The sequence below is a fragment of the Tubulanus polymorphus genome, chromosome 4 (assembly GCF_964204645.1).
Source record: "Tubulanus polymorphus chromosome 4, tnTubPoly1.2, whole genome shotgun sequence".
In the NCBI taxonomy this organism is placed as follows: Eukaryota; Metazoa; Nemertea; class Palaeonemertea; order Tubulaniformes; family Tubulanidae; genus Tubulanus; species Tubulanus polymorphus.
This window is the reverse complement of record NC_134028.1, coordinates 9,874,078-9,900,051: the sequence shown is the minus strand read 5'-3', so window position 1 is coordinate 9,900,051 and position 25,974 is coordinate 9,874,078. Positions and strand designations below refer to the sequence as shown.

Here is a 25,974-nt window from a genome sequence, read left to right as displayed (position 1 = left end):
AAAATATCATCACAAAGGTAATATTATAATATACATGAGCGATAAATGTTCTTAAAGTAATAAATGAGTTGAAAGGGTTCGAACCCCGCACTCGGAAGATATAAGTAATAATTACAAATCCAATTCAACCAGAAGGGTTAAAATGAATAAACGCGGACCCGGAACAACCGGTCGCGAAACATCGACCCAATTACAAAACACGGACATTTATAAAATGATACAATACGGTCTCGCCGAATAAATACAGTTAAAAGACATTAAACAGGATAATATATTATAAGATAGGAGCAGAGCGGTGAAATCCGGGAGAAGGTGATTTTAAATTTAGCGCCAATGTACGGCGAAATCCGCTAGTTTCGCTACATCTTCAACCTTTAGCGTTAAACAGCGGAACCGGTCGTTCCCGATCTAATAAACGTACAGTCATAGAATAGAGATAATAGAATAGTAGTGGGGCGGTGAAATCCGGGAGGAAGGTGGTAAAGTAGTTGAATTACGTAAGATACCCGTTACCTATCCCTCAGTCAGGCTCAGCATGCCATGTCATTGTCAGCTCCTCAAGTCAGGGCTCACAGACAGCGACGTATACAACGTCTCTCTACTCTACTAACTAAAATGTCTATTTCAACCTGACTTGAGACCTGACCTCTACTCTTTTGCTTATCAATGCGGCGTTCTAACTGCAGTTTGGGTCACCTATCCACTGGGTGGCGCTAGTGTTATTAAAGAATAGTGTTATGGTAAGGTTAGGTACATAACCATTAGGGACACCTAAACTGCAGTCATACCGCTATGGTACCGTACATCATCACTGATTTACGCCGCGCATGCGCACAGAGGTGCGCGTCTTAGAAAATTCAAGGAAAGTGTGGAGAACAGAGTTAGAGAAAATAGAGCGGATAGAGCGAGACTCGAACCCGGGCCAGTAAATAACTAGCACAGCGTCATACCACTAGACCATCGAGCTCGCTGAAAACCAATCGAATGTTTTAACTATCTATAGTACCTCACCTTACCCTAATCCTATTCCTAGGGGTAAAAACGGAACCCTCTGGACCCTCTTCTCACCCTTTCGACACTAACCCTATCGAAACCTAAACCAAATATGATTTTATTGTTACTTTATTAGTTAATACTATATATAAAGTAATAATGTATGGTAGAATAGCGGAAATAAATTTCGATAGTATACTTCAATTAGAATAACTCGCGAAAGGGGGTGGGGGTAGAGGCCTCCCACGGATTCATCACGACTGCCGAACTATCGATTTATTGCGGTGCAAGATAACATTGCAGTGTTCTCCACGGGCTGTTTTAGGGCGGGCCGCCCTGCTAAAATTATATGCCACCTTTCTAGAAACTCAGCGCCCTGCCTAATGTTTTTACCGCCCTGCTTAAATTTTTTGTTGTCGTATGCATAATATACAGGAAGCTAAATAACTTTGTGCCTACTATTGTTGTGAAATCGGATGCATGAAATGTTCTTGTAGTTGAAACATATCCAACTTCTAAGATAACAGCGGTCTCTAGAATGATTTGCAGCTCAGTGTTTGGAGCCTACTTATCTACGAGAGCGCGCGCTGCATATGGCACATGTCTCTGATCAATTACGTTTGTTAGGCGTGACCTGTGGATCATCAATAGGCCTATATGAATGTACAAATGAAGTTTATATACATTTTTGTCCCACCGCGGCATAGGCCGCGAGCGGGGGACTTGGTATCCACCTCCGTCCGTCTGTCCGCATGAGCTTGTGAATGCGATTCAAGAAGAACCGTTGATCGCAGGACTATGATATTACGTAGTATGATTACCCATAGGGAGAGTATGTGCCCTATTGATTTGGGGTCCAAGTACCAAAGGTCAAGGTCACTACAGGTCATTCATGTAAAACCTTGTGAACGTCATTCAAGAAGAACCGTTGATAGCAGGACCATGATATTACGTAGTATGATTACCCCTAGGGAGAGGATGTGCCCTATTGATTCTGGGCTTCAAGGATCAAAGGTCAAGGTCACTTCAGGTCATTCATGTGAAACCTTGTGTCGTGAATGTGATTCAGAAGAACTGTTGATAGCAATACAATGATATTACATCGCATGATTACACCTAGGGAGAGGATGTGCCCTATTGATTTTGGGGGAAAAGGTCAAGGTCACTAGATATCATTCATATGAAACCTTGTAAACACGATTCAAGAAGAACCATTGATAACAGAACAATGCTATTTCATAGTATGATTACCCCTGGGGAGAGGATGTGCACTAGTGATTTTGGAGTTCTAGGGTCAAAGGTCAAGGTTGGTAGACGTCTTATGCCTAAAACCCTGTAAACTCAATTCTTAAATAACCATTCATAGCAGGAAAATGATATTTCATAGTATGGTTATCCGTGGATACGCTCTTCATTTTTCTATACTAAAGATCAGTGTCTTCAGGGGTCATTCATTCCCTACTGGCTATCGCGGGGGACATAGATACGTAGTATCGAATTGCCTTTGGTGTTGACTGCATCATTGATATTGTGTCATATATATCTTGTAGGGTTTTCTTTGAGCTGAGATAAACCAGTAAAGGTAACACATCAAAAAAGTGATATGTAGCGATGACAGCCTCAGCATGAGTGTGATAATGTATTCAAATACCTGGTTTCCTGGAAAACTAAAACTAGGCCACGTGTTGAGGCATGTTCTTCTCACTACACGCCGTGCTGCCACGGGGCTGTTGCTTGTAAAATATCTTATCTTATATGTCCTATTTGATTTCATCAAAATAGAATTTACACTCAAATTCGTCTCACTTTATTTTCTTGAAAAATTGCATGTAGTTTCTTCATGCATTCATTCTCTCTAATGCGTAGGTCGTCGTCAGTCTCTTTAAAATTAGACAACCATCATAGTAACTGAGCCACTCGCCGGATCTTTCGTCGATAGATTTATTGTGATATTTGGCATCCAGCATTAAAAACATCTGTGACGTTTCACAAATGCCAGTTTTGTTAACTGTCTCGGACACTCTAAGGGGGCTTTATATTAAAAAATTTCCTAGGGGTAGGACCCTGAAACCCCCCGCAATGGCTTCGCACCTTCGGTGCTCGTGTCGTCGATGGAGAACAAGGATAATATTTCATACTGCGCCCTGCTATAAATTTGACCCTTGGAGAATACTGCATTGAATTGAATTGCAGTTTCAAATATATATATATATAGTCTAGTACCTAGCCGTTGTTCCTCAAACAACATCTAGGGCCAAAGTGCACATATGAAAGGCTGAATCCAAGAACATGTCTTTCGCACTTTTGAGCCCAAACGTCTACTTTTACTTAGTTGCCACTTGAGAACTATAAGCAATTAACGATATCGGCTACTTTTCCAGTAGTATACATTTCAAAACAGTTCCTCTGAAATTGAATTCCTTTCAATTCGGTTGGTTTTCTATAGTGGCTGTTTCGAAGAGTCTACTATTGAAAAGTGACCATTTTGAAACATCTGGTTTCGATAGTGCACACTAGCAGTATAGGTGACTGTAAAACCACCCGCCTGTTAACAGTGACTTTGTGATAGTAACTCCTACCATAGCAGCTACTCTCAAAACACATCGTTTCTAAAAGTCAACTATTGAAAAGTGACCATTTTGGGCTCAAAAGTGCGATAGACATGTTCTTGGATTCAGCCTTTCATATATCAGGTCAATTTTCCTCCCTCATTTTGAGGGACGAGGCTTTGAGCGTTTATTTCACCCCTTAAAACACTCAAACTGACTGTTCTGTAATCAGATGTAAGTTAACTAGTGCATAAATTTGTAATCCTAAGTAGCTTTTGACGAACGTAGTAACTAAAAACTTTTGCCTAGTCCCCTCAAAAAATAGGTGAAGTGAAGCAACATAACAAATATGGCGGCTTTTTGTGTTGCATGATGGGAGTTTAAATTACGGATTCGGACTTGAACTTGGACTGACATTGATGCCAATGCAGATATTATTCTTGTTTCAAATTCTTAAGGTAAAATTGACCAAAATTTATGAGTTTTATCAACAAAAAATAACATTTAGAGTAATTTTAGAGAGACATATTGAATTTTCACATTTTATTAATTTAGTCCATATTGGAAATCCCGATTGTGGCAATAAATTCAAATCAAATCAATAGATTATCCGGTACGCGATTTAAATCATCAAAAATATTATCATAAAGCACGTTTCCAAAGTCAACTAGGTAACTAATTGATTTATTTGAGTACAAGGGTTTGATTTGACACTAAAATCAGTTGTTGCATTAATGCAGTAAACAGGAGTTAACCTCTATATGTCAGTTTGGCGTCAGACGTTGTAGGGAACCCATAACAACGACTGGTATTCAGACAAACCTTAAGGAAGAGGTTATTTTGCCGGATCTGGTCACCGACTTCTGAACGATATTTTGCCAGATATCGTCTCTAATTCGCTGATTTACTCGGCGCATGCGCGGAGAGATGCGCGACTTAGAAAATTCGAAGGAAGTGTGGAGAACAGAGTTAGAGAAAATAGAGCGGAAAATAGACCCTCTTCTCACCCTCTTGACACTAATCCTCTCCCCACAAGACCATAATCCTTAATTCAGTATAAACCATCGTAAAATTTACGATATCGTAAAGATAGCTACTTCGAATTTCATAATATATAGCAATGATATACAGTAAAGTAGAGGAAGTAAACACTTTGCGCCGATTCGGTAAAATATCCACTTCGTTTTATTTTTAGCCCACTTGGGACTTTAGTCCCAGCAGACTATTTGCGTTCACTTTTTGTCTGTCGTCCGTCCGTAGACGGAATCCAGTTATTTTGTGAAGTTTTGAAGACGCTCCAATGTAATGTCTTTATATTTGGGTTACACATGTATCTAGCCTAGACACATCTTCAGCCCAAAAACTGGCCCTGTCAGAATCAAGATGGCCGACTGGCAGCCATTGTTGTTCGCCAAAATCAGCACTTTTCACACATTTTTGAACTTTTTCAGGGTAATTTTGAAGACGCTTTGATCAATCACCTTGATCTTTCGTTTATATTTGAAGCCCCCAAGGGTTCATCAGCGTAACAAGAATTGGGTCAATCGGACTCAAGATGGCCGTCCTATGACCTTTTTAGTGCCCAAAAATGTCAATTTTGGCCCGTAGCTACCTACTGTTTTGCCATTTCTCATTGCAATTTGTGATGGGTATTCTTTGGAAAGGGATGTTTTATATCTTAGACCGGTATTTTTCATCAGCCTATTATGACGCGATTGGCGGCCATCCTGGTGTCATCAGTACTCATTCGTAGGTGGGAAAAAGTTTTTCCTCATTATATTGATACCTTAGCATGTTTTGTTACCACAATCAATTGGAAAGTTGTAGTTCATAGCGTATTCTATGATTTTGGTGAGTTTCAAGGTCATTGGTTTTTGTATATGGCCACCAGGGGGCGTTGAATAATACAATAACTTAGTATTTCTATATTATATTTGTACCTATGCATATTTTGTAACCACAATCAATTGCAAAGTTGTAGCTCATGACATGGTCTATGATTTTGGTGAGTTTTAAGGACATAAGTTATTCTATATGGTCACCTGGGGGTGTTGAATAGTAGAATAACTTAGTATTTCCTTATTACATTGGTACCTAAGCATATTTTGTTATCCATGATCAATTGCAAAGTTGTAGCTCATGACATGTTCTCTATTTAGTGTGAGTTTCAAAGTCATTGGGCTTTGCATATGCTCACCAGGGGGGTTGAATAGTAGAATAACTTAGTATTTCCTTATTACATTGGTACCTAAGCATATTTTGTTATCCATGATCAATTGCAAAGTTGTAGCTCATGACATGTTCTCTATTTAGTGTGAGTTTCAAAGTCATTGGGCTTTGCATATGCTCACCAGGGGGGTTGAATAGTAGAATAACTTAGTATTTCCATATCGTATTGGTAAATAGGCATATTTTGTTACCACAAAATTACAAAAATTGGATTGGGCATTGAATATTGAAATTGTTAGATTGTTGAGCATCTGAAACCACTTCCCAAGTGGGCATGGTGTCCCTCGACCCCTAGTTGTATATGGACACCAGGGGGCATTGAATATTGAAATTGTTAGATTGTTTAGCATTTGAAACCACTTCCCAAGTGGGCATGGTGTCCCTGGACCCCTAGTTGCAAATGAGGGCTTTTTAGCTCCGCTGTGACCGAAGGTCAGCGGAGCTGATGGGTTAGGGAGTTCGTCGTCCGTCCGTTCGGTGTCCGGCGTCAACTTTTTCTTTATATCCCTACTAGTCCTACAGTTCTGATGGGATCTTGATGAAACTTGGTATGAATGATCTATGGGGGAGTGCCTACAAAAGTACAGAGCCATAATTTTGATTTTGCATAAATTATGCAAATTAGGGCTATTTTTAGATTTTCACTAAAATCGCTACTCCTCCATCGATTTTCAGCGGATTTCAATCAAACTTGGTATGAATGATCTATGGGGGAGTGCCTACAAAAGTACAGAGCCATATTTTTGATTTTGCATAAATTATGCAAATTAGGGCTATTTTTAGATTTTCACTAAAATCGCTACTCCTCCATCGATTTTCAGCGGATTTCAATCAAACTTGGTATGAATGATCTATGGGGGAGTGCCTACAAAAGTACAGAGCCATAATTTTGATTTTGCATAAATTATGCAAATTAGGGCTATTTTTAGATTTTCACTAAAATCGCTACTCCTCCATCGATTTTCAGCGGATTTCAATCAAACTTGGTATGAATGATCTATGGGGGAGTGCCTACAAAAGTACAGAGCCATATTTTTGATTTTGCATTAATTATGCAAATTAGGGCTATTTTTAGATTTTCACTAAAATCGCTACTCCATCGATTTTCAGCGGATTTCAATCAAACTTGGTATGAATGATCTATGGGGGAGTGCCTACAAAAGTATAGAGCCATACTTTTGATTTTGCATAAATTATGCAAATTAGGGCTATTTTTAGATTTTCACTTAAATTGCTACTTCTACTCCAGTTTTCAGTAGATTTCAACCAAACTTCATATGAATGATCTATTGGGGAGTGCCTACAAAAGTATAGAGCCATTCTATATCGAAGCAATTGCATAGATTTTTGATAAATTTCACTTGGTGCCTATACTTGGGGACTACAGTTTGTTCCACTTATGACTTCAGTTCCAACAGTTTGTCAGTTTAGAGTATGTTAGTATGATTATTGGTATTGTGGCCCTTCTCCAAGTGGCTATAATGTCCCTGAACATCTAGTTTCAAATAGACACTGATGTGATAGTCTATGCTCCAAGCCACAACAAAGACAGCGGAGCTATATAAGCCGACAGGCTTCTTGTTTGAAAGATTAGACTCTCGACTTACTTCTGAATAATGTTATTTCCGTTTTAAAAAAACCCGCCGAGATTGAAAAACAGCTCCTTTTATAACCGCGGTCACCTCATGGTGGCGCCAGTTTAACGAGTACCGCACTCAATGCAAATACGATGCTTTCTAATTACAATTTCACGCATTTTAAGAAAAAAAAACAATCCACAAAAATATATTCTATGATAAATTACATAAATGTTGGATATTTTGTCTTTACTTGTAATGTTCTTCGTTGTCAAATGTTTTTGATTTGAATTCACGATTTTCGTATTAAGTGCGGAACTATGATTAATGGCAGCTTGCTTCCATCTTAAAACCCGTTCTCGATCTTGGTCACGTTTTGTTTTCGCCACGGACAGGATTATCATTTGAATCAGAAATAATGATATGCAGATGTAAGATCAGAGTCTAAGCTTTCCAAAAAACCTTGTAAAAATCAGTTCAGAAATACTGGTGGAAAGCACTGTTCGTTTTAAGAAATCATGGTCATTTTTACTTCCAGGTACAGGCACTCGCTGATGGGCTTGGGATACAGTTCCTGGGGTTGTTGATAGTGTATTAGTGTTTTGAGTGTTTATTCTGCCATAAATCATAGAAAAACATTTAGCTTCTGATATGTTTAAAAGATAATGGCCGCTGGCTCCACACACGGCGACATCACAAAACGCTAACAAACTTCATTTTTCAATCTAAAATCAAAACTTTTATTTTATATGACACTTGTGATGATATATCCAACTATCACATCGATTATGTGACACTATAAAATTTGTTGAAACGTCTTTAGTAATCTAAAAGAATTTTTATATTACTAATGACGTTTCACAAATTGATAGTATCTCACAGTCGGATTGAATAATAGGATATAACTGTAATATCGCACAAATTAGTGTCATATAAAAGTTTAAACTGCTAATAAATTCAAAATATCACAGAAACCTTGTCCAGTTATTTTGGGAAGTTACTAGTAGACGCTTCAATGGATTGTCCTTATATTCATATATACATCTAACTACCCTGCTTATACATGTGTCTACTGTAGACAAATCATCAGCCGAAAAATTGGCCTGATCCGAATCAAAACGATCGACTGGTAGCCATTTTTGTATGCAGAAATTAGCACTTAACACATTTTTGAAGTTTTCAAGGGAAATTTTGAAGACACTTACATCAACTTTTGGCCATGATCATTCTAATGAAATATTTATTTCTTGTTTGTCTTTTCAGTCTCTCGGATACCCAATGAACTGATTTGATGACTGACAATGATGAAATCTGAGAGTAAGCAAGAAACATTAAGCTTAAATTCTGAGGACCTGAAAACTATTCCAGAATATGTGTTTCAATCGTATTGTCATCTCCACGAACTTTACCTAGACCATAATTGCGTCGCTAGCGTACCGGATCAGCTGTCGTGTCTGCTTCATCTCAAGAAACTATCACTAAATGGGAATGAGTTAAGTACGATCCCTGCCGTTCTGGGACGAATCCCGAGTTTAGAAACATTGTTACTGTGTGAAAATGAAATCGTGGAAATAAGTCCGGAATTCTGTTACTCGACAACAATCAAAACACTAAATATTGTTGGCAATCAGATCACCGATTTAACGGAACATTTTTGCCATTTGAGTGGTCTAGAATATCTTCATTGCGATGAGAACTCATTGAAATTTTTTCCGAAAGATTTCTGCGCTTTAAGAAAACTGCGCGTTTTGGAATTCAGTTATAACAAAATACAAACATTACCGAATAATTTCTCGCAACTGGAGGATTTAGAATCTATAAATCTAAGTCATAACGAAATCACAGAGTTGCCTGAGTCCCTGGGCTTTCTAGAAAATATTCGACAATTAGATTTGTCCACGAATAAAATTCGCTATTTGCCGTTAAAATTTAAATCCGCAGGAAAACTTTGCACTTTGAGTTTGGGAAAGAATTTGTTGGTAACTCTACCCGAATGGGTCTCACGGCTGGATGCTTGTGAACAATTATGTATTAAAGACAATCAGCTAGTCAGAAAACCGTTTCAGCATTCACTCGGCAAGTGTAAAAAACTTGTGAGATTACATCTCGGCGGAAATTTCATCGAAGAACTGCCAGATTCATTCGGGAATTTAGAAAATCTAGAATCGCTGCATTTGGGAAGCGTGATCCCGGAGTTAGAGAGGAGGAATTTTCAAAATGGAAATTGGATACAGAAGTTACCAGAAAACATTGGATTTATGAGGAAACTTGTTAATTTGAGATTAGATGAAAATCAAATCCGAAATTTACCAGAAAGTTTTGGTGATTTAGGAACTCTCGAGTACTTAGATTTAGGTAAGACTCCAGTGCCCTGATATCTCAGTCCTGGTTATTTGGTTCCATGCCTTTTCAATTGATGTTTTAGTATGTATTGAGTGGAGAAGATGCACAATATCCGTGTAAGATGAGTAAAGAAAAGAAAATTCTTAATGGTTACGGGCAAAAATAGGTTTCGGCTAAATTCTATTAGCCATCATCAGGCATACGGTGGGATTGCTCTTGTTGGTCATAGTACGTCATTTTGAAGTTCATTTGTCATTAAAACTTTGAAAGATTGGTGAGAAGACGTCAATAACGCCATGATCTTGAATTTGATCATTTATTTTCAAATTCTATCCTGCAACTCCAACTTGAAACTATGTACATAAACATGTACTTTTTTGGCTGTCATTTTTGACACATACAGTCAACCCCGCATAAGTCATCATCGAATTAGTCGTATCATCACATCTCTTGTATAATTATTTTGGTCCCAATGTTTTCAATTCCGAATATAGTATGAATGTTCTATGGACCAAGGCCTTTAAAGTTATAGAGCCATTTTTTTTTATTCGTCCCCCTGGGGCCACCCATGGGGTGGAGTTTCTATTTCTTCAAATCGCTATTAGTCCTACAGTTTTAATCAGATCAATTCCAAATTTGGTATGAATGTTCTATGGACCCAGGCCTATAAAGTTACCGAGCCATTTTTGGATTCGTCCACCAGGGGGTGCCCCTAGAGATGGAGTTTCTATTTCTTCAAATTGCTATTAGTCCTTCAGTTTCAAACAGATCAAGTCCAAATTTGGTATGAATGTTCTATGGACCAATGCCTACAAAATACAGAGCCATTTTTGGATTTGGCCATAAGGGGGCACCCCTAGGTATGCAGCTTCTATTTCTTAAAATCACACAGAGGGGCTTTATAAGCCGATAGGCTCCTTGTTGATTAAGGGCAGATTTCAGCGGTATAGGATCTGCACTGTCAGCTCAGGATATGACCGGGAACATGACGAACCATGCTGGAATCTGAGTGTCGTATATATCACATTTTCAAGGGTTATTCGCAGAATTCGTATAAAACCACGACTTATAGATAACTCGTAAAAATACGACTTACATGTGACTCGTACATCGCATAAGTCGCAGAAAACTCGTCAGTCCCAAAGGCTACGACTTATGCGGGGTCGACTTTAATACATTTTATTTGTGAGCACAACTAGATACCTAATCCAATCAACGTCAACAACTAATGGAAGTCGGTGTCCCTCGAACAATATTAAGCCTATATTCACAGGAACTCTATCATACACTGGGATAGAAATCTAAATCAAAATTAATTGAACTGTAACTTTGAAAATGTGTGCTTTTAACCTTGGAAACATTGAGAAATTAGGCTTATTCTGAATTGATGTGGTTACGAGTGGTTATTTTTGGTCTGGGATAAAGCTAATAATAAATAGGCCTATGCATATTGAATTTTTTCTCTCAATTTTTTAGGACAAAATCAGCTATATTATCTCCCGGAATCTTTTGGTAAACTCGGAAAACTGAAATTCTGTCAGTTATCGAAGAATCACTTGGAGGCTTTACCAAGTAATTTTGGAGACATGATTTCACTGCGGGATCTACGCTTAGATAATAATAAAGTAAGTTATTATTATGTGCTATCCATATGCTGATTTATTATGTACATGTAAATCAGTGGCAGATCCAGGGGATGTCCATGGTGGTCGGGACAGTTGTTTTACCAATTCGAGAAGATCTAGAACATGATTGTGTATGTGAAAAAAACGAAATCGGTATATTCCGAGTTTACAATGCACATTTATAAAGCAAATGACCAATGAAACCCGTTTATTCTTTGTTTTTGGTTCGTCGCAAGTAAAATTTAGGAGGGGGCTTAACTCAAGTTAAATTAAGTCCAGGTGTTTATAAACGTACATAATTGGATTTCCAGGCACTAGATAATTTTGCAAAATTGTAGCTAGTGACATTTTCTATGATTGTGGTGAGTTTTAAAGTCATTGCTATCTTAATGATTACCAGGGGCGTTGAATATTGATATTTTCTGTTTGTTGAGCATTTCAAACCACTTCCCAAGTAGCATGGTGTCTAGCCCCTAGTTGGTATAATCTTTTGTAAAGGACCCTTATGGCTTCATGTTTCCTCTGCAATTCACTGCAAATAGTTACTACATAACTACACAATTTTATAATTTTTAGCCCACTTGGGGCTTTAGTCCCAGCGGGCTATTGCGTTCACTTTTCATCCGTCCGTCCGTCCGTAGACGGAATCCAGTTATTTTGGGAAGTTTTGAAGACGCTTCAATGTATTGTCTTGATATTTGGGTTACACATGTATCTACCCTAGACACATCTTCAGCCCAAAAACTGGCCCTGTCAGAATCAAGATGGCCGACTGGCAGCCATTGTTCTTCACCGAAATCAACACTTTACACATTTTTGAACTTTTTGAGGGAAATTTTGAAGACGCTTTGATCAATTACCTTGATCTTTCGGATGTATATGAATCCCCCCAGGGCCCATCAGCATAACAAAAATTGACCGTTGACTCAAGATGACCGTCCTATGACCTTTTTTAGTGCTCAAAAATGTCAATTTTGGCCGAATTCTGAGTCTTGTAGCTCCCTACTGGTTTGCCATTTCTCATTGCAATTTGTGATGGGTATTCTTTGAAAAGGGATGTTTTATACCTGAGACAGGTATTTTTGATCAGCCAATTATGACGCAATTGGCGGCCATCTTGGTGTCATCAGTACTCATTCGTAGGTGGGAAAAAGTTTTTCCACTTTATATTGATACCTAAGCGTATTTTGTTACCACAATCAATATGAAACTTGTAGCTCATAACGTGTTCTATGATTGTGGTGAGTTTCAAGGTCATTGGTTTTTGTGTATGGTCACCAGGGGGCGTTGAATATTGAAATTGTTAGATTGTTGAACATTTGGAACCACTTCCCAAGTGGGCATGGTGTCCCTGGACCCCTAGTTTTCTGTTGTACACTCAATTGGGACGCTCAATTGGGACGCTTCCTCCAGCTTCAACGCGACAATATCATACAACTTCACCATATTCTATCAAATAGTTTTATTGTGACTTATTTAGGCCTACCCTAACAGCTGTAATAATTGAAATCCATACTATATCCTTTACATTGTGAATGTATACGAAGTGTGGCCATGCTAGTAAATAATTCCAATATGTCCAGTCCTGAACTGTTCCAGTAGTTAAATGTAGTTTATTGTTTATTCATTGTTTATATTTACAGTTAGCCGAATTACCAGATTCGTTTTGTGAATTAATTAACCTTGTTAATTTAGATTTATTCAACAATTGCTTAACTGTGATTCCGGATTTCCTGCATAAATTAACAAAACTTACAGCCCTGGATCTTACTGAGGTAATAAATTCTACCCTTTCTCCCAAATTGAGATGTTTTCCTTGTATTTTTTGATGACATGATCTTGTTTGATTTGTAGAATGATTTTGATATACCGTTCGACGAGATACCGTATCGATTTGTATCCTGCAAATACGCGGACCGAGATTCAAATCAGACCAATAACTGGAGAGGCAAAAAATCAATAGGTTCAGCAGTTTACAAAACATTAACTTCAGGACGGGTAATTAGTTGAATGGCATTGCATTGCATTCTTGCCGTAATGGGCAATTGGCCTATCATCTGTCCTCATTTGTAGGTGGGAAAGGGTTTTTTGGAAAATATCAACAGGTTTTAGTCTATAGTCTTGATATTTGATACTTGCACTGTCATAGCGTGTACATCTATTCTCATGGAATTGATTGGGATTACCTAGTTTCTCGCCTCCAGGGGAGTTGAATGATGAATTATGTAAAATGTGTCTATGTATATTGCTACGGATGCATATATTGCAACAACAGTCTATTGCAAGGTTGATGTTCTATGATTGTGAGTTTTAAGGGGCAAATTCTGTCAAAATTGAACTTTCAGCGATTTCTTAACCAGAAGAAACTTAAGCATATATACGTATAACGACCCGAGATCTGCTAGAGACTTGCTAGTATGCGTAGCCTATGTATAACCGATAAAATAAACATCATTTGTTCACCGTATTCGCAGACCTACAGCGCTATTTACTTATATACTATTATGTCATATACAACGGTAGCAACTGTATACAATAATAAGAGCTTGTTAATTCAAATTACTCCCAAAATGATAAAATATCGCATGGAATGTCTAGTGAAATGACTGGCAGCAGCAAGCATTTTTCAGAGATGACGTCGGAAGCACGCACCTTCTTACATAAACAATAACAGTGAGCACATGCTGAAATTGCCGATTTAAAAGATTTGAAATTAACCTTTACACAATATTCTATTTTGACAACATTTGCTCTTTCAGGTCATTAGTCAGGGAGCCAAACCCAGTTTCACTATTGGGAAATTTTTGTTAAAAATACACATTTTCAAATTATAACGTATTTTCATCAGAAATTCATGTGGATCATGCCCTAGTTTTGCACGCAGGTAATATTTAATATGGAAGAACCGAGAAAAAAAACCTATTTTGAGAAGATAGTGTTTCATTATCCCAATTCCTTCATTATATCAACGAATCTTGCCGAGATATTTCCAGATTTCAACCTATAATATGCAATGTTCCGTAATAAAAAGTACATGAGCATGATCCACATGAAATACTGATGAAAATACGTTATAATTTGAAAATGTGTATTTTTAACAAAAATTCCCCTATAGTGACCACTAGGGGGCGTTGGTGGTGAGGTACCGAGATTGCCAGGTTGGCAACAATGGTTTTTGAAGAGCCCAGATACTCTTGTGTTGCCAAAAATTAATATGAAGTGTTAGTCAAACTGGTTTGGCTCCCTGACTACATTGGTTTTTGTACATTTTCACCAGGGGCTTTGAATAGCTGAATAACTTAATATTTCCATATATCATATTGGCACCTAAGCATATTTTGCTACCTCAATCGATAGCAAAATTGTAGCTCATGACAAGTTCTATGATTGTGGTGAATTTTAAGGTCATTGGTTTCAATATATATGTTCACCCTGGGGGTTGAATATTGAAATTGTCAGATTGTTGAGCATTACAAACCTCTTCTCAAGTGGGCATGGTGTCTCTGGGGTCCAAGTTTGTTGCAAAATCTGTGGGACAGCGTTTAGCCAGTTTCTTATGAATGACCACTTCCATGAATGATGCTCATACCCTAGATTTGCCCAATCAGAATCAAGGTGGCTATTATTGTTACCCAAAATCAGAATTTTTAGCTCATTTTTTTAAGTTTTAAATGGAAATATGTTGATCAATTATCTTTAAAATTCACAGCCCCTGTGGTTAAACTGATTAATGGAATCTAGTGCCCTTGGACTGAGTTCTAGTTCCCCTGTCAGCCTACCATAATAAACACCCTGCTGGTTTCATTACTGAGAGAATGGATTGATTTTCTCAACAAACATGACAAAGATAATTTCCTTGCCAATTTTGAATGAAGATTCTAAGTCGATTATTTACCGGAATTTTTGTTTGTTACTAGGACACTGAAGCAGATGTGGTTCCCTGGAAGAATAATGAATCTATCATGAAATTAACAGAGGCGATGAAAAATTCGGTGTCGTTATGGCGTTCACATGACAATAACAATGGTAGACGCATAGCATATTCTAAATACAATCGTGATGACGATTTGGAATCAGTAGATTGTGGAACTGAAGAATCCGAAAGTGTTACTAAGTGTGAGTATTTTGGGAAAAGATTTTCAAATTTTGGAACTGCGTTACAAGTAGTAAGTGAGGGTAGTTTTAGTCTATTTGCTGTGTAGCACCAGCTGATTAATTTATGCAGGGAGTTTTCATTACTCTTGGCTGGTGAGTCTTTCTTAACACGTTCGCTGCCGGCTACGAATATACTCGTATTTTTCGGTTCTGTCGCCAGTGCCACTACGAGTATATCTGTACCTGATTCTTCCTATTTGCACTCTGTCACACGGGAATGACACAGTTCCTTTTTGGCCGTGAACAAACTCTCCTACATTCTCAATGGCCATTGGTCAATTTCAAACAGCTATCTGTCTATTCAACAGCTGAGCTCCAGTGCCAACCTACGCATACATTCGTAGCAGCACTTGAGTGCAAAGTACGCAGCGCAGTTTTCGGCTAGTGTCAAGGTGATTTTTCCAGCGCATTTTGGAATTTGTCAAATATCTAACATGTTGATATTTTTCGGCACAGCACAAAGTACGCTCCCTATTTGGGGAACGCAGTGCACTTTGCGCTGCATTTGTCATCACGCACATGCGCCATTACACAAAAACTGATGATGGCGGCCCGCATATCGATTTCGGAATAGAAAATTGTATAATATGGAGATACTTGAATTGCATAAGATCATAGTTTTGGGGATTTGAATGAGAAATTTTGTTTTCGAAATGTTAAGCCATTAGCACTCAGGAATTTCATTAGAAGTGTCAATTACTCCTCAGAAAATTCAAGGCAAAATCCAAGTTAATCATGATACCGAATAGTTCATTTGCGGTTTATTTTCATGCATTACAAGTTATTCCATAGTAGATAAAAAAAGGTTTTTCTATGATATAAGATTTGATGAGGTGGGCCACCATTTTTGTGTCTGTCTGGCCCCAAAAATACATCCAAACTTACTTGGATTTGAAGTGAGCGCCACTCAAATCTGTCATGTTCATACTCCAAATACTTGAGAATTTTAAATAGGAAGATGTTGATTTCTGTACGGTATTTTGAGGACTTTGGTGTCTAGTTGATCATAAACTATTGTGTTCGAATCCCACTCAAACTGGGTGGCATATGTATGTGCGGCATACGAAAAAAGTGCCAGGGCGGATTCGGGCGGCTTCAGTGCTAATGGGTTAGGCATGTAATTGTTTTATATTATCTTAGCTAAATGTTCTCCACATATTATCTTAGCTTCAGAGACTGAAGACTGGAATGAAATGGTCAACAGAATTGAAACTGGACACAGTAGAGAGGAATTAGAACAAGTTATATTTGGAGGGGAAAACTGGGAAGATGAAATAGAGCCTGCAAATCCATTTGGTAAACATTTACATGTATAATTGATTTATGTGGAAGCATTGACCAGTACCATGTGACTGTAAACAAAGATCATCAATTATTACAGTAAAACGTATGTGTCGGATAAGGCCACACCAAAAGAAATTATGTTTCTCGGGCGGGGCATCACCAAAATGGGTAGGTTGGTAGGGAATTTTTTTTTCTTTTGATGAAAGAATATTTGGGGTATACTTTTGAAAATGGGGTAGGTCGTTGTAAATACTTTTTACTGGACAAATTGTTTGTCAGGAATATGATTAACAGCTAGTAAACCACAATGATAAAAGAAAATTTATGTGTTTGTACAATTTAATACCTAAAAAAAACTGTATTTTGAACATATTTCAAGGAATTCCTGGAATTTACAATCCAAGGTTGATCAATGTCCTTGGCAAAGTTGTCTGAGCATGGCTGCACCATTTCCTGAATCAAATTGTTAAATCCGATATAATGAAATATTTTTACCTTCATGATGTAGTGAAGTTAAGATTTTGATGTGTGTAGAGATTCATTGTGACTAGCGTATTGAATGGCGGGGCCATGTTTAAACTGCACGTCGATAGTTGAATAATGGAATTATAGGGTGGAATTATCTTGATTGTATCCATATGAAGTTTATTAAAGGTTAGTGTCAACAAATGGTCCATTACAGTCCCTCTAATTTAAGTGGAGAGACGCTCTTAACTGGGAAAACCGTGGTCTGTTTCGTGTTATCGTGTTACCTTGCTTGAGCGTTCGCTTCAAAGTTATGAATAAAGTATTATATAACTGATTGTTAATGACATACAACAAATAAACCTTTAAAGAAAGGTACCTAGTGTCTGACGTTCTACTGTATAATTCCGGATTGATTCACCCGCATAGTTTTTTCATAGTGAGCATTTTAGTATAATTTTAGTATATGAATCAATTAAGATGATTGACAGATGCGGGTGCAGTTGTATCAGTTGTTGAAGACGTTCAATGTAAACAATAATTTTAACCACGTGCGCGACGAAAACAGGGACATCAAACTAAGAAGCACTGAATTTTTTAATTACATGTGATTTGAAAAGGCATCTGTGCTGGTTTTTCTAAAAGTCGAATCTTAATTGACTCCTATTGCATCGGCCTAAGCCAGGCCCTCTGGAATTGGATTGAATTCGACACAGTAATTCGCCTGTTATTTGTGATGAAAAATCTTTTTGAAAATTAGCTTGAAGATTGGGTCTGGCGAGATGTCCACCGCTATTGTAATAAAATGTCATTGGTGATCAAATATGGCTGCCATTGGGGTGGCCATCTTGAATTTCTTGTTTGCACGATGCAGCCCGCAATATTGATGGATTTCCACAAAATTTGGTGTGAGGGTCAGGGTAGGTAAGCTGTCCATGCCTTTTGTATATGGAAGTCATCAGCTTTCAAATATGGCTGCCAAGTCAGCCATCTTCAGCCAATTTCTAGCACGGAATGGCCTGCAATTCTTGATGCATTTTCATGATACTAGGTGTAAGAATTTTGGCAGGTGAGATGTCTACCCCTAATTGAAAATTGAGTTCAAGTATGGCCACCAGGGTTGCCATCCATCTTGGATTTCTTTTCTGCACGATGCCTACACCAATTCTTGATGCTTTTTAGCCCACTTGGGACTTTAGTCCCAGCGGGCTATTGCGTTCACTTTTCGTCCGTCGTCCGTCCGTCCGTCCGTAGATGGAATCCAGTTATTTTGGGAAGTTTTGAAGACGCTTCAAGGTAATGTCTTGATATTTGGGTTACACATGTATCTACCCTAGACACATCTTCAGCCCAAAAACTGGCCCTGTCAGATTCAAGATGGCCGACTGGCAGCCATTGTTGTTCGCCAAAATCAGCACTTTTTACACATTTTGAACTTTTTGAGGGAAATTTTTAAGACGCTTTGATCAATTACCTTGACCTTTCGGATATATGTGAATTCCCCCAGGGCCCATCAGCATAACAAAAATTGGGTCGGTCGGACTCAAGATGGCCCAAATTCTGAGTCCTGTAGCTTCCTACTGGTTTATCATTTCTCATTGCAATTTGTGATGGGTATTCTTTGGAAAGGGATGTTTTATACCTGATACAGGTATTTTTCATCAGCCAATTATGACGCAATTGGCGGCCATCTTGGTGTCAGCAGTACTCGTTCGTAAGTGGGAAAAAGTTTTTCCACATTATATTGATACCTAAGCGTATTTTGCTACCACAATCATTTAGAAAGTTGTAGCTCATAACGTGTTCTATAATTGTGGTGAGTTTCAAGGTCATTGGTTTTTGTATATGGCCACCAGGGGGCGTTGAATAATGCAATATCTTAGTATTTCTATATTATATTCGTATCAATGCATATTTTGTAACCACAATCAATTGCAAAGTTGTAGCTCATGACATCATTTATGATTGTGGCAAGTTTTAAGGCCATTAGTTATTCTATATGGTCACCAGGGGGCGTTGAATAGTAGAACAACTTATTATTTCCTTATTATATTGTTACCTAGGCATATTTTGTTACCATGATCAATTACAAAGTTATAGTTCGTGACATGTTCTATGATTGTGGTGAGTTTCAAGGTCATTGGGTTTAGAATATGGTCGCCAGGGGGCGTTGAATAGTAGAATAACTTAGTATTTCCATATTATAGTGGTAACGAGGCATATTTTGTTATCACAATCAATTACAAAATCGTAGCTGCTGACATGTTCTATGATTGTGGTGAGTTTCAAGGTCATTGGATTCTGTATATGGTCACCAGGGGCGTTGAATATTGAAATTGTTAGATTGTTGAGCATTTGGAACCACTTCCCAAGTGGGCATGGTGTCCCTGGACCCCTAGTTTCATGTAGTGTGATCTTTGGTGCAGCTAAAATGGGCTTGTCTTTTCATGTAAGGATATATTGACAGAAAATGAACATTATCACCACACAGCCTATACCATCTTAACTATTTTAAAACTTATTAGGCCTACATCGTGACAATTTAAATCTTTCTGTAAAACTTTGAATACTGAATCCTTCTTCTTCTACTGCGTCATGAAGGTACAAGGCCTGTGGGCCTCTTGTTATTTGCACTACAGAAATCTTTGACAATTATGCGAAGTCCGGGAAAAATAGCTTTTTAGCCCACTTGGGACTTTAGTCTAGACTTATCGTCCGTCCATCCGTCCGTAGACAGAATCCAGTTATTTTGGGAAGTTTTGAAGACACCTCAATGTAATGTCTTGATATTTGGGTTACACATGTATCTACCCTAGACACATCTTCAGCCCAAAAACTGGCCCTGTCAGAATCAAGATGGCCGACTGACAGCCATTGTTGTTCGTCAAAGTCAGCACTTTTTACACGTTTTTGCACTTTTTGAGGGAAATTTTGAAGACGTTTTTATCGATACCTTGATCTTTCGTATATAATTGAATCCCCCCATGGCCCATCAGCGTAACAAAAATTAGGTTAATCGAACTCAAGAGAGCCATCCTTTGACCTTTTTAGTGCCCAAAAATGTCAATTTTTGCCCGAATTCTGAGTCCTGTAGCTACCTACTGGTTTACCATTTCTCATTGCAATTGCTGATGGGTATTCTTTGGAAAGGGATGTTTTATACCTTAGGCAGGTATCACAGTGTTTTTCTTCTCACGATCCGTGTGAGGTCTGACGTAGTGGTGGGATATACCACGGGTGGTCCCGAACCTCAGAGTTCACTACCGGAAATCAGCTGATTCCAAAGAATTCTAAAAGACAGAGAGAATGTAAACTAATAATACAAGAGTTTATTTCACGAACGTCAGGAATGCCTCTTCTTTCTAAGAGGACATTTTACAGAGTGGCACCCTCTATAATCGAAAACAGACTAAGTATCAACCGAAACCGACATAAACCCACTCTGCCACTCTGGTATTTTTGATCAGCCAATTATGACGCAATTGGTGGCCATCTTGGTGTCATCAGTACTCATTCATAGGTGGAAAAAAGTTTTTCGACATTATATTGATACCTAGGCATATTTTGTTACCTCAATGAATGAGAAAGTTGTAGCTTATAACGTGTTCCATGATTGTCGTGAGTTTCAAGGTCATTGGTTTTTGTATATGGCCACTAGGGGGCATTGAATAATACAATATCTTAGTATTTAGGGTTTCTGCTGCTTTCATAGAAACCCTCTTGTAATTCTGTTGATCATTATTATTATAAATTTTCGACTTACCAGCTAAAAGTTTTACATAAAATGTAACTCCTCTCAGATTCGACCACTAACAGCTAATAAACGTAATTTTCAATTCTGACAGAAATATAACTCGGCGCCTGACCATTTCGAATTTTGATATAGTAATTTAATATGAATTAATCCCGCGTAATTACTGGGTCTAAACAGCGATAAGAATGTCACAAAAAATTTACATATATTGATAAAGTGCTCCCCGAAAAGCCTAAAATTACCGGATGACCTGGAGCGTCAACTCAACTGTAAATCACGGATATAGTCTCACATCAGTTCGGACTCAGTTCTATCTGATTCATATATGAGCGATTCAAAAAGCCGCCATTTTGTTTTCGCAAATCACGCAATCAGACTGATATAAGTCCCGATCCGTCATTTCCCGTTTCTGTTTCATCTATCATTGCCATTTTGTACCGCCAGTATATCTTCCGTTTGGCAGATTAACTCAACATTACCTAAATCGCTTCAAAGACGTCGACTCAGTTGATGCCACATCATGTTCAAATCCCGGCAATGCAATAATTTCGTTACCTTTAATTCCCTCTTTGTGATTGAAGTAAATTAATGTTCATTGAGTATGGTGTAAGGAAACACAAACCAACTGGTTTCATTGAAGTAGGCCTACTTTTTAAGTAAGAATACTGTCAGCAAATAAATCGCTTATTGACAACTGTAAACTATGAAATAAAATATAAATTTAGACCAAATTCAGATATGCTCTCTGTTAACATTGAGTTGCAAATACATGTGTTGGACACATGAGTCCCCCCCCCCAGGGGATGTGATGGAACGAGATCAAGGAAATGAATATAACAACGCAATGTCGGTTAACACATCAAAACAATTTTAAAACTTCAGAGCGTTTAGTCCCTTTTTCAATTTCTCTGATGATCGTTTTGCGAAGTGCATATATATCACTGTAAAACAGGCTGAAACAATGACCAACTACCGTACTACAAATTGTAGCAGCCAGCAACACATTGTTAATCTGTATCGCTAATCTAAGATAAATAAATCAACACTGTCTCGGTTTTAAACTGACAATAAATAAACAAGTGTGATTGATTGTGGCTTGGCGATCGTAAGAACCGATGAAAATATGTAATAGGACTCTAAAACTAAGGTCGTTATAACCGAAAGTTCGAAAAGGGGTCGTTTTTTCCGATGAAATGTTACTGTAAATGAGAAGGATTTGGACGGGGATTTTTTTTTCGTACGTAACAAGCGATGGTTCTTAAGTTCCGAGGTCGTTAGAACGAGGTTCCACTGTATAAAACCAGTTAGGCAGAGAGCCAGAGACCCATATCGCTGCTATGCAGCTATATTTCTATATTACAATTGTACCAATGCATATTTTGTTATCACAATCAATTGCAAAATTTGTAGATCATGACATCATCTATGTAGATCATGATATCATCTATGATTGTGGTGAGTTTTAAGGACATTAGTTATTCTATATGGTCACCAGGGGGTGTTGAATAGTAGAATAACTTAGTATTTTGTCAATATGTTATTACCTAAACATATTTTGTTATCATGATCTATTGCAAAGTTGTAGTTCATGACATGTTTTATGATTGTGGTGAGTTTCAAGGTGATTGGGTTTTGAATATGGTCACCAGGGGATGTTGAATAGTAGAATAACTTAGTATTTCCATATTAAATTGGTAACAAGGCCTATTTTCTTATCACAATCAATTACAAAATCGTAGCTGCTGACATGTTCTACGATTGTGGTGAGTTTCAAGTTCATTGGTTTTTGTATATGGTCACCAGGGGTCGTTGAATATTGAAATTTAGATTGTTGGACATTTGAAACCACTTCCCAAGTGGGCATGGTGTCCCTGGACCCCTAGTTCTCAAATCGCATTGATGGCCTTGATATGCTAATTAGCCATATGCTCGATCTGCAGATTCAATCAAATTTTAATCTACAAAAAAATATCAAATCCAATTCAATTTTACTTTATTGAAAAAAATAAAACATCAAATCTAATTCAATTTTGTTTTCGTTGGGTAAATTTCAGAAAATTCAAATCTACTCCGCATTCAAATCATTAATACCAAGGGAGAGATTGATCTCAGAGATTTGTTCCTGCCAGCTCCCTGCCTACGCTTCGGTGGATTATCTTTATTTTTGGTTTATACATGTATCTACCCTAGATATATCTTCTGCCGGAAAACTGGCCTGATCAGAATCAAGATGGCAAACTGGCAGTCATTGTTGTTCGCCAAAATCAGTACTTAATACACATTTGTGAAGTTTTCAAAGAAAATTTTGAAAAATCTTCGATCAATTATCTTGATCTTTCACATGTTTGTATCCCCATGGTTTATCAGCATGAGAAAAATTGAGTCGATTGGACACAAGATGGCCGTCTTTGTCCTGATTTTTTAGACTGGTAGCTTCCGAATGGTTTGCCATTTTTCATCGAAATTTGTGATGGTTATACTTTATGAAAGGCTCTTAAACATATCAGACATATTCTTCAGTCAAGTGTGACACATTTGGATCTTGGAGTCATCACTCCTCATTTGTAGATATAAAAAGGTTTTTGGAGAAAAATTGCAGCAAAGTTTAAGCAAAAGATATGTCGTATGATTGTGTTCTGAGTTTCAAGGTCATTGGTTTTGTATATGATTTTGTAGAGTTTCCTGGTCATCAGTTGTTGTATATGGTCACCAGGGGGCATTAAATAGCCGGGTAACTTAGTATCCAGAGCCATCGGAAGGAATTTTTCAGTGGCAAGGCATATTTCTGAAGGGGGGGTCTTGGGCCCTCCCCCTGAAAAATTTTGAAAATTCAATCGCCGGAGATGCGTTTTGGGGCCATTTCACGGTCTCATTCACAGAAGCATGAGAAGTCGTGAGCCAACCACCTAGTACAGAGAACGACAAGCTGCTGTTTTCAATCTTTGTTAAGCAAAAAATTGGGCGGCTATAGCTGTCCCTGCCGCGCCCGTTCCGACGGCCCTGTATTTTCATATTGTATTGGTACCCAGGCATATTTTATAACCACAGTGAATTGCAATATTGCAGCTTGTGTGTGACATGTTCTATGACTCAGGGCCAGCAGAAGGTATAAACTATTGGTACGGCCATTCCCAACGGTACCTAATAGGCAGAAGTGCATAGTGCGCTCTGGTTCGTCGCAATTAATAATTGCGTGAACAATTTTGTTTCATTTCCAAAAAAAACCCAATAACGGCATCCCATGCACCGAAAATTTTCGAGGTAAAAATTTGCCGGTTCTACAGCCACGCATCATGAATATTAATTGTCATGGCCACCATCGGCATAGTTTTCGTGCAAAAATAGCATGACCACCGCATGGCTTTTTACTAGACTGGTACCCGGTATACTTGTTAGATCCCGGTGTACAACATCGTTGATGATGTCATCAACGACGACGGCACTCGGCCCAGCCTATGTTTACACAAAAAACAAAAACTACATAGATAGACCTGTGGTCGTCAGTGCGACATGAATTTTATTACACAAATTTTGAAACATCATTGGCAAAATTATTGGTCTGGCCATGGCTGTACTGGCCGTACCGGTTCCGCCGGCCCTGATGACTATGGTGAGTTTCAAGGTCATTGGCTTTTGTATACCCGTATGGTCACCAGGAGGTGTTGAATAGCTGAATAACACAGTATTTTCATATTATATTGGTACATAGGCATATTTTGTAACCACAATCAATTGCAAAATTGTAGCACATGACATGTTCTATTATTATGGTGAGTTTCAAGATCATTGGTTTCAGTATATGTTCACCAGAGGCTGTTGAATATTGCAATTGCCACATTGCTGAGCATTTGAAACCACTTCCCAAGTGGGCATGGTGTCCCTAGACCCCTAGTTTTTAGCCTAACTAAATTCATTTTGTGTCAACAGCTGGCCCTTTGATCTTACACCCTGTCTCACATCTCTTCATTTAAGATTTGACATTTGAACTGAAATGAAACAATATTCGTTCTAAAATCCAATAATTTTCGTTTTTTATAGATGATGATATCTACGATGAGTTCATACTCAGAGACACTTGGCATCCGAATTCAGAACTACAGAAAGATGACAATGCTGATGACGGATATTATGAATATATCCCTTCTGCTGAACATGCTGAAGAGTTTACTGTGAAATTCCGGATCTGGAAAAGATTTATACTTCCAGTTGTTGATGGACAAATGGACGATGCAGAAAATGATAGATCTGTTCATAGTGATTGGAGCTGAATTCGGACCTTTCAATTCCTGAAAAAAATACAATATAAAGTTTATACGCATTTTTTATAAATAATTGGTGCTCAATTCTACCAGTCGAGTCTGCTTAAGTTAGATTTACATGCCAAATTCTTGTATGAGTCAGATTATATTTTGGACCATTTTTGTTTAGTACTGCTTTCGTTGGATCTCGTGGGACTACAATGAATTCTCTCCGAGGTATCTGAATTGATGCTGTAAAAACTGGGATGGGTCTTATTTTCACAAGTCAACAGACAAAGATACCTCGCCTTGTAGGCCTATAACTTAAATGGGCCTTGTGTTTAATAAAACTTGTCATATTTTGCAATTTTATTTTTTGCATTTCTATAATAAAACTCGAGGTTTATTAAATCTAATTCAGTGTTCTTGAACTTTATAGCTAACATTCCTGGGTCAAAAATTATTTTGATTGGAGTACCAAGTGAATAGAGTAAAGGCTAGTTCGAGACTTTACCCCGTTTCTCAAAATTATGATTAAGAGAAAAAAACCATCTGATTTTCAAGAAATGCCGGATTCATGGGCAGATTATGATAGGTCTCTACGGATTCTGAAAGACTTGGTGCCTTAGTTTCAACCAAGAATACACCACAACGGAATTACAATTTCAACCCGCCGAGTACATAGTTTTGGTTGAGGATCATGGCTAGTCCACACTCCTAACGCAAACCTTCGAGGTCAATTCTAATAATTCCATTTCGAGT

General features: G+C 38.0%; 1 protein-coding gene across 4 annotated transcripts; it reads left to right on the top strand.

The window, feature by feature from the left end:
- Positions 1-191: 191 nt before the first annotated feature.
- On the top strand, positions 192-25,608 carry LOC141904548 (uncharacterized). Of its 4 annotated transcripts, none has more exons than XM_074793148.1 (9): positions 425-497; positions 3,687-4,000; positions 8,612-9,703; positions 11,168-11,316; positions 12,960-13,091; positions 13,171-13,314; positions 15,234-15,432; positions 16,639-16,767; positions 25,013-25,608. In XM_074793148.1, exons 3-9 carry the CDS (start codon positions 8,650-8,652, stop codon positions 25,240-25,242), a joined length of 2,037 nt encoding a protein of 678 aa, XP_074649249.1. In that variant the 5' UTR covers positions 425-497; positions 3,687-4,000; positions 8,612-8,649; the 3' UTR covers positions 25,243-25,608. The 4 variants fall into 4 exon arrangements, with proteins under 4 accessions (XP_074649247.1, XP_074649249.1, XP_074649248.1 ...); XM_074793147.1 differs by lacking the exon at positions 3,687-4,000 and adding an exon at positions 2,544-2,575; XM_074793146.1 differs by lacking the exons at positions 425-497; positions 3,687-4,000 and adding an exon at positions 192-312.
- The last annotated feature ends 366 nt before the right edge of the window (positions 25,609-25,974 follow it).